This window comes from Astatotilapia calliptera, chromosome 6 (genome assembly GCF_964374335.1).
Source record: "Astatotilapia calliptera chromosome 6, fAstCal68.1, whole genome shotgun sequence".
Classification (NCBI taxonomy): domain Eukaryota; kingdom Metazoa; phylum Chordata; class Actinopteri; order Cichliformes; family Cichlidae; genus Astatotilapia; species Astatotilapia calliptera.
This window is the reverse complement of record NC_137427.1, coordinates 43,153,876-43,167,111: the sequence shown is the minus strand read 5'-3', so window position 1 is coordinate 43,167,111 and position 13,236 is coordinate 43,153,876. Positions and strand designations below refer to the sequence as shown.

At 42.6% G+C, this 13,236-nt stretch overlaps 1 protein-coding gene across 1 annotated transcript in view; it reads left to right on the top strand.

Annotated features, from left to right (window-relative positions):
- Positions 1-6,640: 6,640 nt before the first annotated feature.
- zdhhc5a (zDHHC palmitoyltransferase 5a) overlaps positions 6,641-13,236 on the top strand; it is a 33,606-nt gene continuing 27,010 nt past the window's right edge. The window contains exons 1-2 of the mRNA XM_026172141.2: positions 6,641-7,108; positions 11,284-13,097. Of these exons, the coding sequence (XP_026027926.2) occupies positions 12,934-13,097 (164 nt within the window). The 5' untranslated portion in view covers positions 6,641-7,108; positions 11,284-12,933. The remainder of the gene's footprint in view (positions 7,109-11,283; positions 13,098-13,236) is intronic.

The window sequence follows — 13,236 nt, the reverse complement described above, 5'->3', positions numbered from 1 at the left end:
GTGCAATTAATCGCCGGACGGGTATATTTATAAATAATATTATGTTAGGGACATTTTCCTATACATATTTGTGACCTGGGGGTAGAATTGATTGTGAACTGGAAAAGGAAAATGCTTATGAACTTGCAAATTAAAAACATGATGCATTTAAAGCAACCCTTTTTCATTTTTATTTAAAAAGAGGATTTGTTCTAGTGTGCGATGGCCGAACCTGTTCCTTTTCGTGGAGATAATTTCTCTTCACATGGCACAGAGGAGGCTGCAGTGCAGAGAAACTGGTAGAGATGCAGTTATACAGTCTGGGCCCCACAAACTATCAGCTAAAGAGAATAAATAAATTCAATTGCTGCACATTTGGCAGACTAACATTTTAAGATTAATTTAAAAAAAATAAGATATATATTTTTACAACATTACATGTGAAGAGTAAAATGGAAGTCTTTCTAAAGTTATTTAATGATATTTATATTATGAAAATAGGATTTTTGACATTTTACCTTTTTCCCGTTGTCAGATAAAATAAACACGCACAAAACAAAAGCAAACAACCAGAACACAAAGCTGGAAAACCCACCCGATCGACCAAAATCAACTCCAAATCCTCCCACACAACAGAACCTCCTCTATTCCTCGCTGGCTCCAAATCTCCCAGTGGAATGATCAGTGGTTCGCTCTCTGTCACCATCAAACACTCCACAAATCCCGCGAATGATTCGCTTCCTTATAAACCATTGAATCAGACACCGAAGCAGTTAGGTTCTAAATGAAGCTTCGGACGTCACTGATCACGTGACTCTGGCCAAACGAATCAAGCTTCGACACAGTGCTTCTGAAGCTGTGTGTTCATTTTTGTGACACACGCACCGGAGCGTCAGCTTCAAGCAAGAGGACCTGGCTGCAGCCACTGTGGAGCTCCACACTAACCGGAAACACGTGACCTCCACAGTAACCGGAAACACGTGACCTCCACACTAGCCGTAAACACGTAACTTCGGTTATTTTTATTATTTATTTATTATTTTTATTATTTATTTATTATTTATTTATTATTTTTCGGTGACAAATTTTATTTGTCACGTACACAGTCATACACAGTACGATATGTAGTGAAATGCTTGGACAACTGCTCGTGACCTAAAGAAAACAAAAAAGGAAAAGGCTATGAATAAGATAGGAAATAAATATGAAAAATTAAAAAGGGTAAATTTAACTAGGAAGGAATAAAATATAAATTAAGGTTAAAAATGAAATAACTGTACAACACAAATTAGAATGAAGGGTAAATTTAACTGGGAAGAATAAGATAAAATATATAAATTAAAGTTGAAAATAAAATAACTGTACAACAAAATACACAATATAGAACTATATAAGAATGTATGAAGAAATCTAAATATAAATAAATATATACACAATAACAGCAGCTGTACAAGTATTAACTGGAAATGAAGAATATAGTGACCAGTGTTGTGCAAAACCAAAGTCCAGAAAGTCCAGTGTGTGTGTAAGAACCATATGTGTGGGTCAGTACTGTGTGGTGGTGTGATTGAGAGACCGTATCGCCTGCGGGAAGAAGCTCCTCCTCAGTCTCTCTGTGTTGGTCTTCAGGGAGCGGAATCGCTTTCCTGACCTCAGCAGAGAGAACAGTCTGTTGTTGGGATGGCTGAGGTCCTTCACCATCTTCCTGGCCTTGGTCCAGCACCGCCTGCTGTAGATTGAGTGCAGGTCAGGGAGCTCGGAGCGGATGGTGCGCTCAGCTGACCGCACAACCCTCTGTAGAGCTCGTCTGTCCTGCATGGTGCTGTTCCCGAACCAGGTTAAGATGTTTCCCGTCAGGATGCTCTCTATGGTGCACGAGTAAAAGTTCCTGAGCACCTTGGAGGGCAGTTGGAAGTCTCTCAAGCGTCTGAGGTGGTAGAGACGCTGTCGGGCCTTTTTCACCACGGTGTTGATGTGACAGGACCATGACAGGTCCTGCGTGATGTGAACTCCGAGGTATTTGAAGCTGTCCACTCTCTCCACTGGGCACTCGTTGATGACGGGGGTTGATGGTGGCTGACTTGGCATTGAAGAATGCTGACAAGACAATAAATGCCTTGCCATATCCCCACGCCGTATGATTGTAATCTTACAGACAGGGCGGTGAAAGTGTCCTGTTGTCCTACAAGGCAGCCTGCACCGGCATATCATTTTATCTGTAAGAGAAAAAAACAAACAAACAAACAAACAGATGTAATTTAAATGTAGTTGTATAGAATGCAACCAATTTGTCTAACAATCAGATTGTACATGTTAACAAAAACATCCAAGCCAACCTCAATAATGAAAGCAAAATGGTATGGATCACAAAAGTTATGTCTAGGAAAGTGGTGAAAAGTAAATAAAAATATATTTTATAAAAACACTATTTTTGTTGCAGATGAACTGTACAATATCAACAGCAACTTTTAAGTCAACAAAGATACTGCAGAAGTGCTTAAAAAAGTGCATATTTATAACTATAAAGTATATTTAATACAAACATACCTTTGAAAGGCAAAGCATTTTTTATATGCACACTTAGATGCTCCTCAATCTTTGCCCTGACAGTAGGGCTGAAAGTGGGGCACAGAGGGCAGTGAAAGAGTCCTCTGCAACACGTGTTGCATTCCTGCAATTCTGGCTTTAAGCCCGAATTCCAGATTGATGTGTGCATCTAAAACAGAGAGAGAAACAGATAAACACCACATACACATTTAAGTTAAGGTTTTAGCAGAAATAACAATTTACAGTTGGCATGTAATAGATTTGGGAAGAAAATCCTTGAAAAAAACCCCACAAGTATTTTACAAGACACTTTAATTTGTGAGACATGTTTCTATTGACATATAACAGTCAATTGAACAGAGGCTAACTAAAATCTGGGCAATAAAAAAGCTGTACAGAATAGAATGACGAATAGAAGTATTGATAAATATATAAATCTGTTTGTGACGAAATTTACAGTGTTGACGCTAACCAAAGGTGTCACAAGTGCACACGTTCCTTACTACAGTTTAGATACCTCTGTTTAGAAAGCACTGACTCGACTTTTTAGTCAAGTCGAAGCAAGAAGTACAGGGTCTAAAATATCATTTATGTACAAAATTTTGAAGTAATCTTGCGTCCAAAGCACGCGTGCTGATTTACAAATGTACGGATTACAAAGTACAGATACGCGTGCTACAATGTGAGAAGTAGAAGTATAAAGAAGTATACAGTAGGCACAAAAAAGTACAGCAGTAAAGATACCAGAAAATTCTACTTAAGTACAGTATTGAAGTATTCGTTATTTTGCATCTCTGACGCCAACAATAAATCATACTCTAATGCAAAATGTGTTTTTTGCTTCTTCTCGCCCACAGAAGCCGTTAATCCAGCTCTCTTACTGAAACCAGGCCCAGGAAAAAGCATATCTGTGTGTTTCTCTGCCATGGAGCACGATGAAAAAACATTCAAATAAGGAGGAATGTTGTTGTAACGCTAAATAAGTGGCAACATGATCATTGTAAGAAAACTAGACGATTCCTAGAATTATGAAATCACTAACGGCAAATTTATTTAAGAAAGACTTAACCAACCTTTGCGATCAACTTGCAAGACTTCCACGGTATCCATGCGTGTTTCCGGCTACTGTGGAGGTCACGTGCTTCCGGCTACTGTGGAGGTCACGTGTTTCCGGTTAGTGTGGAGCTCCACAGTGGCTGCAGCCAGACCCTTCTCGCTTCAAGCGGGCCATCACCAATTTTTGGATCAAGAGGTTACCTGCTCTACCACCTGAGCTACAGCCACATATGATTAAATACTAATCATCAGTGCCATAAACAGTATTATACGATTTGGTTTAGCTGTGAGTAAAACATCAGCAAGAGCTCCTCCTCCTTTCTCTCCTTCTTTAATGTTTATTCTGTGCAGGCACAGACAAATGTGACGGGATTTAAACACAGTGGAAAACACAGTAAACAACACTCGGAACACAACAGCACATATTAGAGTCTATCAGTAGAAATATAGAATTACTTGAGACTATGTCTTGTCATGTCTGGTAAAGTCCAGAGAGCTTGTACAGAGTGAACAGAAAAAGTGATAACACTGCAAAGATAAGAGGTGTACGTATGTACATTTGTGTATGTGAGACATGCTTTAGTGTTAGTGCCTTAGACTAAACTCACTAAAGTGTCTTTATTTTAGGCACCATACATGCTGTAAAATCTAATCGAATACACAACACCCACAAATAACTTGATATGGCGTAGTTGATATATAATAGGACGCTTGAAGATGTGCTTATTTGAGAGTTTAGAAATGTGTTAGGTAGGATGTAGAATTATTGTAGAGACACTGACACTGCCTGGATGCAATAAAGGCCTGAGTGTGTCATGAATTTGGGAGTAGATTTCTAGGAGGCCCTCCCCCACTTTGAACTGTGACAGTAAGACAAAGAGAAGTTAATGTTGAGTGGAAATTCCCCAGGGGAGACCTGGGTGGGGGTCTCCGTGTTTGTAATATGTTAACTCTGTTTTCTCTGTTGTGTAGAGGAATTTGGTGTAGCTTGGGTGAGGAGATTACTTTTGTGACCTGCAGGAAGTCACATACACAGAGACACACACGCAGTGCTTTGACTGTTATGACGCACCCACACCTACATGCACACTCACTCACGTGCACTCACATAGACACACGGGTACGCGCACACACAGGCACTCACGTGCTCGTGCGTACACACACAGACACAGAGTTTGCAGCACACTGTGGGGGTTTTATGATGGGGTCGCTGGCACCTCTCCCCTTCTAGAAGATGCTTAAATGAAGATGAATGAAGGTGAATAAAGGTTTTGTGAAAATGACTACTGAGTCCGGTGCCGTCTCTGGATGCTCGAGGAATAAAAAGAACCGGGTGACTGATTTCATAACACATTGTAGACAGAGAGAATGTTGTAGTTATGGTGTAGCCAGCCTATTGTATCCACCTGTTGTGTGTTATTGTGACATTGTTCAGCAGTGGTGATTAAGGCCTGTGTACATTGTTGTACATGTGTGTGCAGTGTCTTGCTTGATTGCAATGCTGCTCTGATTTGTTGTAGAATTATATGAATAAATAAAGGTCCCTGAAAATGTTATATCAAACAGTTGCGTTTCTGTTGAAGCTCCTAACATTCGAGATGACTGGGAAACAGCTCTGAACCCGCACAACCATCATTCATTTTCTTGACGACTTATACAAATTAGGGTTTCTAGACCATATCCCAGCTGATACTGGGCTGAGGTGTGTTGCACCCTGGGCACAATACCAGAGCTGTAGAGTGTTTAAAGTCGAGTCCTTGAGGCAGCTCTTGTTGTGATTTGGTGCTCTATAAATGAAAATAAACTGAACTAACACAGAGACATGTTTATGGACTGTGTGGGACGGCCAGAGTACCCAGAGGAGGCACAACAAACTACAACAAAAAATGAATCTGGGTATGTTACACCCAACACTGATACCAACTGTCAGCTGTTTTCTTGAGAACGCTCTTTATTGTTTTGAAGGAAGAAAAACAAAACCACCGTCAGTTAGAATAACTCTCTTTGTTCACATTTATGTTTTTGGTTTGTAAGTATCCCTGCTTTGCATCCTGGCTTATTAGAACAGTGTGATGCTCTTAGCAGTGGTCTGATGTTCATACCTTGGTCAATGTAGAAAGAAGTGGTGCTAAAAAAAAAAGTACACATAAACAACAGCACATGATGTGCTACACTGAGTCATTATTTCATTAATAACACCACAGAGGCATTGTGTGTTACATTTAAATTTCACTGGAATAAGGAAAGGTGTAGTCAATAATCCTGTTAAATAACTGAGACTACAATATTCACCAGTACTGATTGTGAATTTTGTTATGACTGATTGGTCTACATGAAGTGATAAGTAGTGAAAAAATGTAACCTATTCTTTACTAATCAGGTTTTTAGACTGAAGTGCACATAATGACCCCCACCCCCTCTGAGAAGTGGGTCATCACAAAATCCATTGGTTTTTGTTTTCAATTCTATGATTGCCCCTTCACCAACTGTCCAGTCTTTCAAGAAGCACACACACACACACACACACACACACACACACACACACACACACACACACACACACACACACACACACACACACACACACCGTGCCATAATACAGCCGCATCTATGTTTTTCCTGTGGCAGGATTTTAGATTTAATATTAGCGATTTTGTGTCTGTGGCTGCTGATGGGGGACTTGTTTGTGCGCTTATCACAGCGCCTGCTGTCCATTTAATCTCTCCGTTGTGTTGTTGGTGTATGCGTGTGCGTGTGTTAGTCCTATAACGAGAATACGGGTGCACATACACATATAACAAACATACGTTACTGTGTCAGTGTGTCACATGAAAGGATTAAACCCTCAGCTTATGTAGCATCCAGCCTCAGTGACAATAACGTTCAGCTGCAAGTATTTTAACACGTGTGGGTGCTGCTCTGTGCTGCTCTATCAATTTTATCACGATAAAGAGCAATCATGACGCTCGGCGTTCAGGGGGCGGGGACTGGGGAGGGCTTGCAGGTGCAGAAGGAATACAATACGCTTGTAGGGTGATTGACAGCCCTGTTGTCCAATCACTGTTATTTTTATTGCGATAAGTCTGCTGTTGGACGCTGGCATCAGAGTTTAATAGTACTGAGAAATATGTCGCTCTTTGAGAGTCTGTTACCCAGTAATACTATGGATTTGTGAGAAGAACACGTAATTATTGTGGGATTACGTTTATTTGGCGGCCTCTCGGCGTTGCACGGGCCTGGATAAGTTACAAACCGAGCAGCCTCTTCTACGAACAGTTGGTCAAGCTAGCCGCCTGTAGTAAAATGACGGAAGACGTATCTGTGGGCTGCTAGCTGATTATTTATCTTTGAATTAGCCAGGAACTGGTACAGCTAGCTACCAAGACAAGACCCCATCACCGCTGAAAGGCTGGAGTATGGATTTCTGACGGATACAACGACTTTTCTGTCATTCTAACCGCAGGAAGAAAAAACATGACCAACAGTGAAACATCGGGTTTACTGTGTTTGGAACTGAACCTCGCAGGTGAGATGAATTGTTAGCTAGCTGCTAGCCAGGGTTAAGCAGTACAGACCTAGGTAGCTCACGGTTAGCTCATGTTAATGCTTACTCGGGCAGCAGCGTTATACTGAGCTTTAGCAGTCGGTGGAGTGCCTGTATGAATGGTATTTTTAGATGTCCACATAGCTCATAGTAGCAAGGCAGAGCCCGTGGCTGTGGCCGTACTCTCGCGTCCTGTGGCTCGGCTTCGTTTTCTCCATCCCACTCATTTCATGAAGATAGGCGTGTAAGCTAGCTATCACCGGAATTGAAATCTTAGCGAAATTTTCTCCAATCCCTTTGACGTTAGCACCATTCTCGGTGGCTAATGCTCTGCGTCCCCACCCCGGCTTCAGTGTGGGCTGTGTGTCGCTCACTCGGGGGCTCAGAACATTCCGTCAGCTTCTGCTTCCTGAGTATTGGCAGTGAAGCCCTGACACCACTGCACGGTGTCTCTGAAAGGATGGTAATGATAACGACCACCATGTTAACACTGGCAGCTTCACAGAGCCGTTTAGCGTGACGCCCTGTTCGTCTGTAAAGACCAGCCTGGCAGGGCCGAGTCTGGTCCGCTGCCCGCTTCCTTCATGTAAATCGGGCAGCCGCCTGGCTCTGCGGGATCAGCCGAACATCCCCGCGCTGCACTTGACACGTTACTGGGTTTTTTCCTTTTTCAACGCGATTAAAATGACAATTCACAGCCAGTGTTCGGAGATTATAATCTTTGAGTAAAAGCCATCCTTTTTCCACTTTGCATATATCAAGGCTCTGTCTGCTGCTGGGACTGCAGCAGGATATACACACCCAGTATCTGTGTGTGCATAGGTGCTGACAGCGCTGTAGGCTGCTTCAGATGGAAGGTGGTGCCATTGTGCTTGTAGGTTTTCTTGAAGGGTGGAGATTCTGCCTGATGGGAGCATGAATCCACTGTGAAGTACTGACCAGCTTACATAAGACCCGTTGCTGAAAAGAGGAGAAACTTGTTAGAATTGTACAGGGTCTGTCTGTGGGTTATATGAAGCATTTCCATCTGTGTTTGCACCATTTTGCTCACAAAAATGTAAAGAAATGAGTGGTGGCTCAAGAATTTAGCGAAATACTCCTGGTGCTTTTGGATCCAACAGTTTTGAATGCTCCCTCAGGGTGACCACATACTGCAGTCCTGACATGTGCACTTTCATTTTATTTATTTTTTTTATAACTTTGTTCGATCAAAATGATGTTGTTTTTTCCCTGCCAATTAATCTCTAATAGAAACGGACTGATCCAGGCTTTAAGTGATCTGTTAAGTTTTCAAAGCTAATGTTTGTTCACAGCAGTTATCGTAGTTTTATCATTTCTAGTTAGTTTTCAGACTTTTTGTTTTGAATTCAGTTTGGTTTTAGTTTCCAGAGTGGATTGTCTTATTTCCTCTTAGTTTTTATTGTTTCAAGATGTTTAGTTTCAGTTAGTTTTAGTCTTTTTAATCATTACTGTATGGAGGCCATGTGTCAGAGGAAAGTTTTTAAGAAAATTAGTATAGATGGTACAGTAAAAACCTGATTTTTGAAAGCAGATGACTCACGGTGTAATTGTAGACATCGAGAGTCTCAAACATGTCTGTCAACTCGTTGGGTAAGTTTATTTGTTTTATTAACAAACTAACAGATACAAATACTAAGGATATTTCCTCTAGACATTTAGTCTTTTTTTTTTTTTTTTTGTAAGTTTAGAAAACCATTTCAGTTTCTTTTTTTAAATCAAGTCTGGTTTTTATATAACTAAAATGTTTTTCACCTCCAGTAACTGGTTCCTCGTACCTTGATGTGAGAATTATAAAACATTGTCAGTCTGACGGACATTGAAATATAACTCATTCAGGCCTAGGTGGACCCTGGCAGACTGGCCGGCTTTACTCAGTTTCCAGAAATCCGGATTTACTCTGGTAACCACTGGGCATCTCGTATGGGAGCTGTAGTCTGCTACAAAGCCTACAACTCATCAACCCACATGCTTCAACCTGACGTCCACCCTAAAGGTCAGCTTAAAGCCAAGAACCCACACAAAAGACTGAGTGTGGCAGTGAGGGCACAGTCCCACTGAGGCAGTAAGCTAACAACTGTATGTGGAGATGCCCAACGAGCTGCTGCACTGATGTCCTCCACAGAAACACTCAGGAAGGGTCCGTGAGATCGACATTCCTCCGGTGTGACGTGCACGCAGGAAGTTGTAGTCCTGGCACTCGTATGCCATCACAGTGGCCTCCACCAGCACCTAATGTGCCAGTCAGTGATGTGGCATAAGCTTCCTTCATGAGATGAGTCCAGGATACAGAGCTGGTTCCCTTTTCCTAAACCTCTTAGTCCTACTCCCCGTTGAGGGGATTCCCACTTTCCCGGTCTGTGCACCAGGAAGTGTGTTGTGCCCAATGAGGGTAGGTCCTTGCTGCTCCACATGATCAGACTGTAAGCTAACCTGTGCAGTGTCACAGAGCGAGCGCGTCCCACTGTTGAGTCTGTCCTAACCAAGGCATGACTATATTTCAGGAATGGCAGGAAATGCCTGTAAACCAAAAAAACTGCCGTGAGCTCCAAGTGGCAGCAGCTTTTACGAGTGTGATGGAGGAGCTGGTTGAAGAGGGGATCAAATTCAGCCTCAGCATCTTAAACCATGTCCCTATACTAGCTTTCCCAGTTTGTTGCTGGGCTCTGCTGCAGTATCAGAAAGGCAGGGATTGGCCTGTGACGCTGCCAGTCAACGTTCTGCCAGCACACACACATGCAGGCAGTGCCGAGGGGGCGACGGTCTGTCCCCAAGACCCTTATTTTTAGATTTTGACTGTTCTCATCAAATTACCAGTAACACTTTTTACTTAGTTAACAAAAGTCACATACATAAACTAACCTGTAAAGCTACAGAGGTTTGGCCTGTGAGGTAGAATTACTCTTTGGTAGCACAGTCTGACAGCTTATCACAAGACGAAGCATCGTCAGGCCCTGTGTGATGGACCGAGCAGTGAAGGAAACTTAGGCACAGGTTAAAGTCCAAAAAAATGATTTTTTATTTAACCCTAAAAACATAATTGGTTAACTCATGCAAAAAGAATCAAAATCTTGGGCCCATAAAAGAGGTCAAAATAACAAAACTCTACTCAAAGTTGACAACACAACTGATAACTCAAACAAACTGACCTAACTTAATGAGACAAAGGGGAAACTTAAATAGTGGCTGATCAGCCCACAAAAACAGGAGAAGGGCTAAAACACACAAAACCTAACTAAACATAATGAACTCCAATCCCCCCCCATGGTCCTGAGTTATGGCATGAACCAATTTGTAGTCTCCTTTAAAGCTCGCTCCGCCCCTTTTCCACGTCTTGGCTCCTAATCAAGGGACTGGAACAGCTGCAACTACGGTAACGCAGAAAACAAAAAGATCAATCATACATAACAGTGTAAACTAAAATGTGCGCACTTATTTTAGAAGGCAGCGTTATGTGGATATGTGAATTAACTCTAAACCAAAACCAGTTATTTATTGTCCTGTAAATTAATTCCTATATTTAAAGAAAGACGTGAATGCAAGGTTACTTATAAGCCTCCACACTAACATGGTGGGTATTACCACTGTGTGGCTGTAGGTGCAGCCATCACACCCTGGAAGCACCAACTGCAGTCCGTGGGCAAACTTTGAAGTTGACCATAAAATGATTTTCTGTTTTTGCCATTATACTTTCCATTTGAGTTTCAGTGTACACTTAAACACGGAGAGTCACACTCTGTCAGATTAGTTCCCTCATTGTCTTTTTCATAGATTTTTACACTTGCAGCATAAGATGGACATTCTTGCTGCCTTCTCCCATCCAAATGCAGGATTACTTCCCAACTCCCTGAATTGGTTCTTGGTCCCCTGGGAAAATCCCTGCTGTGAAACATAAAACATGTCTTCTCATTATTTGATTTGTAAGCAGCACTGCTGATCAGAACAGTCTGAGGAGGTAGTGTTTCCAGCACCACTGACTGCAGCACCTCGAGTTACTGTTTTCTTAATAAAAGTGAATGCAGTCAGTAATTCCACAGCAGCAGCATTTGATCCTATTGATCAGTGACAGCTGATCAGTGAATGCAGCTCCCAAAGGCTGTGGAAAATAATAGTTTCTCTTCCTGTTCTTACCACTATAGGAGCATCCTGACCAACCGTGGGACTGGATTCAGCTGTTTGTGACTCCGGACAGATTCTACTGTTCCAGTGTTTCATCTGTTTACCCACCAGACGAGGAAACGTGTTTGCATCCTGAGGAATACTCAGTACACAGCTGGCCTTTGGAACCTCTATTTCCTACATATTAAAGGCACCACTTTTCCCTTCTTGTTGAGGTTGTTTTTAGGGCACGGCTCTGGAGAGACTGTAACCTCCACGGGATTGTTGTGGGGAGGGTGTTATCAATGCCTCAGTGCTCTGCTAGGGAAGGAAGTGGAGGGACGTCCCTGGAGGAGAGGGCACAAAAACACAAAACTGCCTGAAGCTGGGATGCCTGACATTTCTGTTGCATAACTGACACCCATGAAACCATCGGAGGAACAGAGTAGGTCAGTGTTGCCATGGCTGGCTGATGTGATACCACTACCTGTTTACACATAGCCCGGGCCTCCCTGTTTGGCTCTTTCTCAACACTTCCAATACTAATGAAAAGGATACTAATGGATGGTCTACTGGATTTTCCCCCAGTTGTTTTGGAAAGTGTTACCCACTCACAAACTGCCTCCTGTCTTGCGATCACATCTACAGTGCAGCTTGCAGGTGTGGTGGTTTGAATCGGCCACCAGCGGGGTCTAGGGATGCCCCGACACAAGAAAACCAGGCTACTCCATTGGCCCGCTTACAGACTGCTGTTTCTAATACAAGTCCTGGACTGAAGGCCAGTCGGGGTTGATGCATTTTTTAAATTTAAAGCCTGTCCTCGGATCGTTCCCCTGACCTGAGAACATTTTGCTAGTGTGGACGAGCTTGTTGCTGATGTGAAGGACTCGGCTTTTAAAAAACACAAAGCAGTGACATTTTCATCCAGTGCTTTATTTTTCATTCACACTTTTCTTTTTAAGCCTCATCACATTTCTCACTGCTTGCTACCCAAACAGCTCCGCCTCTGCGCTCACCCTTCTCCTATTTGAGGACCAATCAGGCTGCGAGGTTCTGTTACAATTTGAGTTTTTTCACAGCACCAAAGTACTAAATAGTTTTTGTTTTTCACAATTAGCCATTCTCCATTTAAAACTGTACTCTTATCATTTTGCCAATTTTTTTTGTTTTGTTTTGTTGACGTTTGCGGACCAGTTGTTCTGGGACCTTTGGGAAAGACCGCCTTCTGTCGTATTCATACTTGACTGACACGTTGGAATAAACAGAATAGAACTTTAGCGTGTTTGCTCGTGGCACACGGTGGATCAGGCACCTTCCTCTTTACGTTCAGTGGCTTATTTGTGCAGCCTGTCTTCCCACCTGTTTTTTTTTTTTTTTTTTTTTTTTTTTTTTTTTAGGCAGACGGGGAAACGAGGCTTTTATAGCACAGACCTGTAAGCTTACTTTAATCTGTCACAGTTGATCAGGATTGACCTAAGAACCTGAGATAACAAGCATCCAGCCCTCCTCCCATCTGAGCGTGCAGTAAAGCATTTTTCTCTTTTCCATCTCAGAAGTGAAACCTTCCAACTATTATCGACAGTCCCTGCACACCAAACCCTCTCTGTACACGTAAGGGAACGTTTAAGGCTGATGATAAATGACTTTGGATAGCAGTTAGTGGACACACACATCACTACTAACAGGAAGTGATGCCAGGCAGTAGTAGTAAGAGCGGAGGGCGGGGTCCATCCTCGTCCCCCCTCCCTCATGCTGTAGTCCCGTCCAGCAGACCCCTGCGACCTTCACGCTACGTTCCTGTGTCAGCAGCAGCGTTCTTCCTCGTCGGCTCCACCACGCTCTTCTTCTGTTTCACGTGAGTGCAAACACTGCGCACACACACAGTTCATGGGCTGTGATCATTTCCATTGTTTTATTGCTCCGTTTGGTTATTTTACAGTCAGCGTTGTATGTTTGGGTAGCTCAGACCTTCCCAAAGTGTGGGGCCCGCCCCC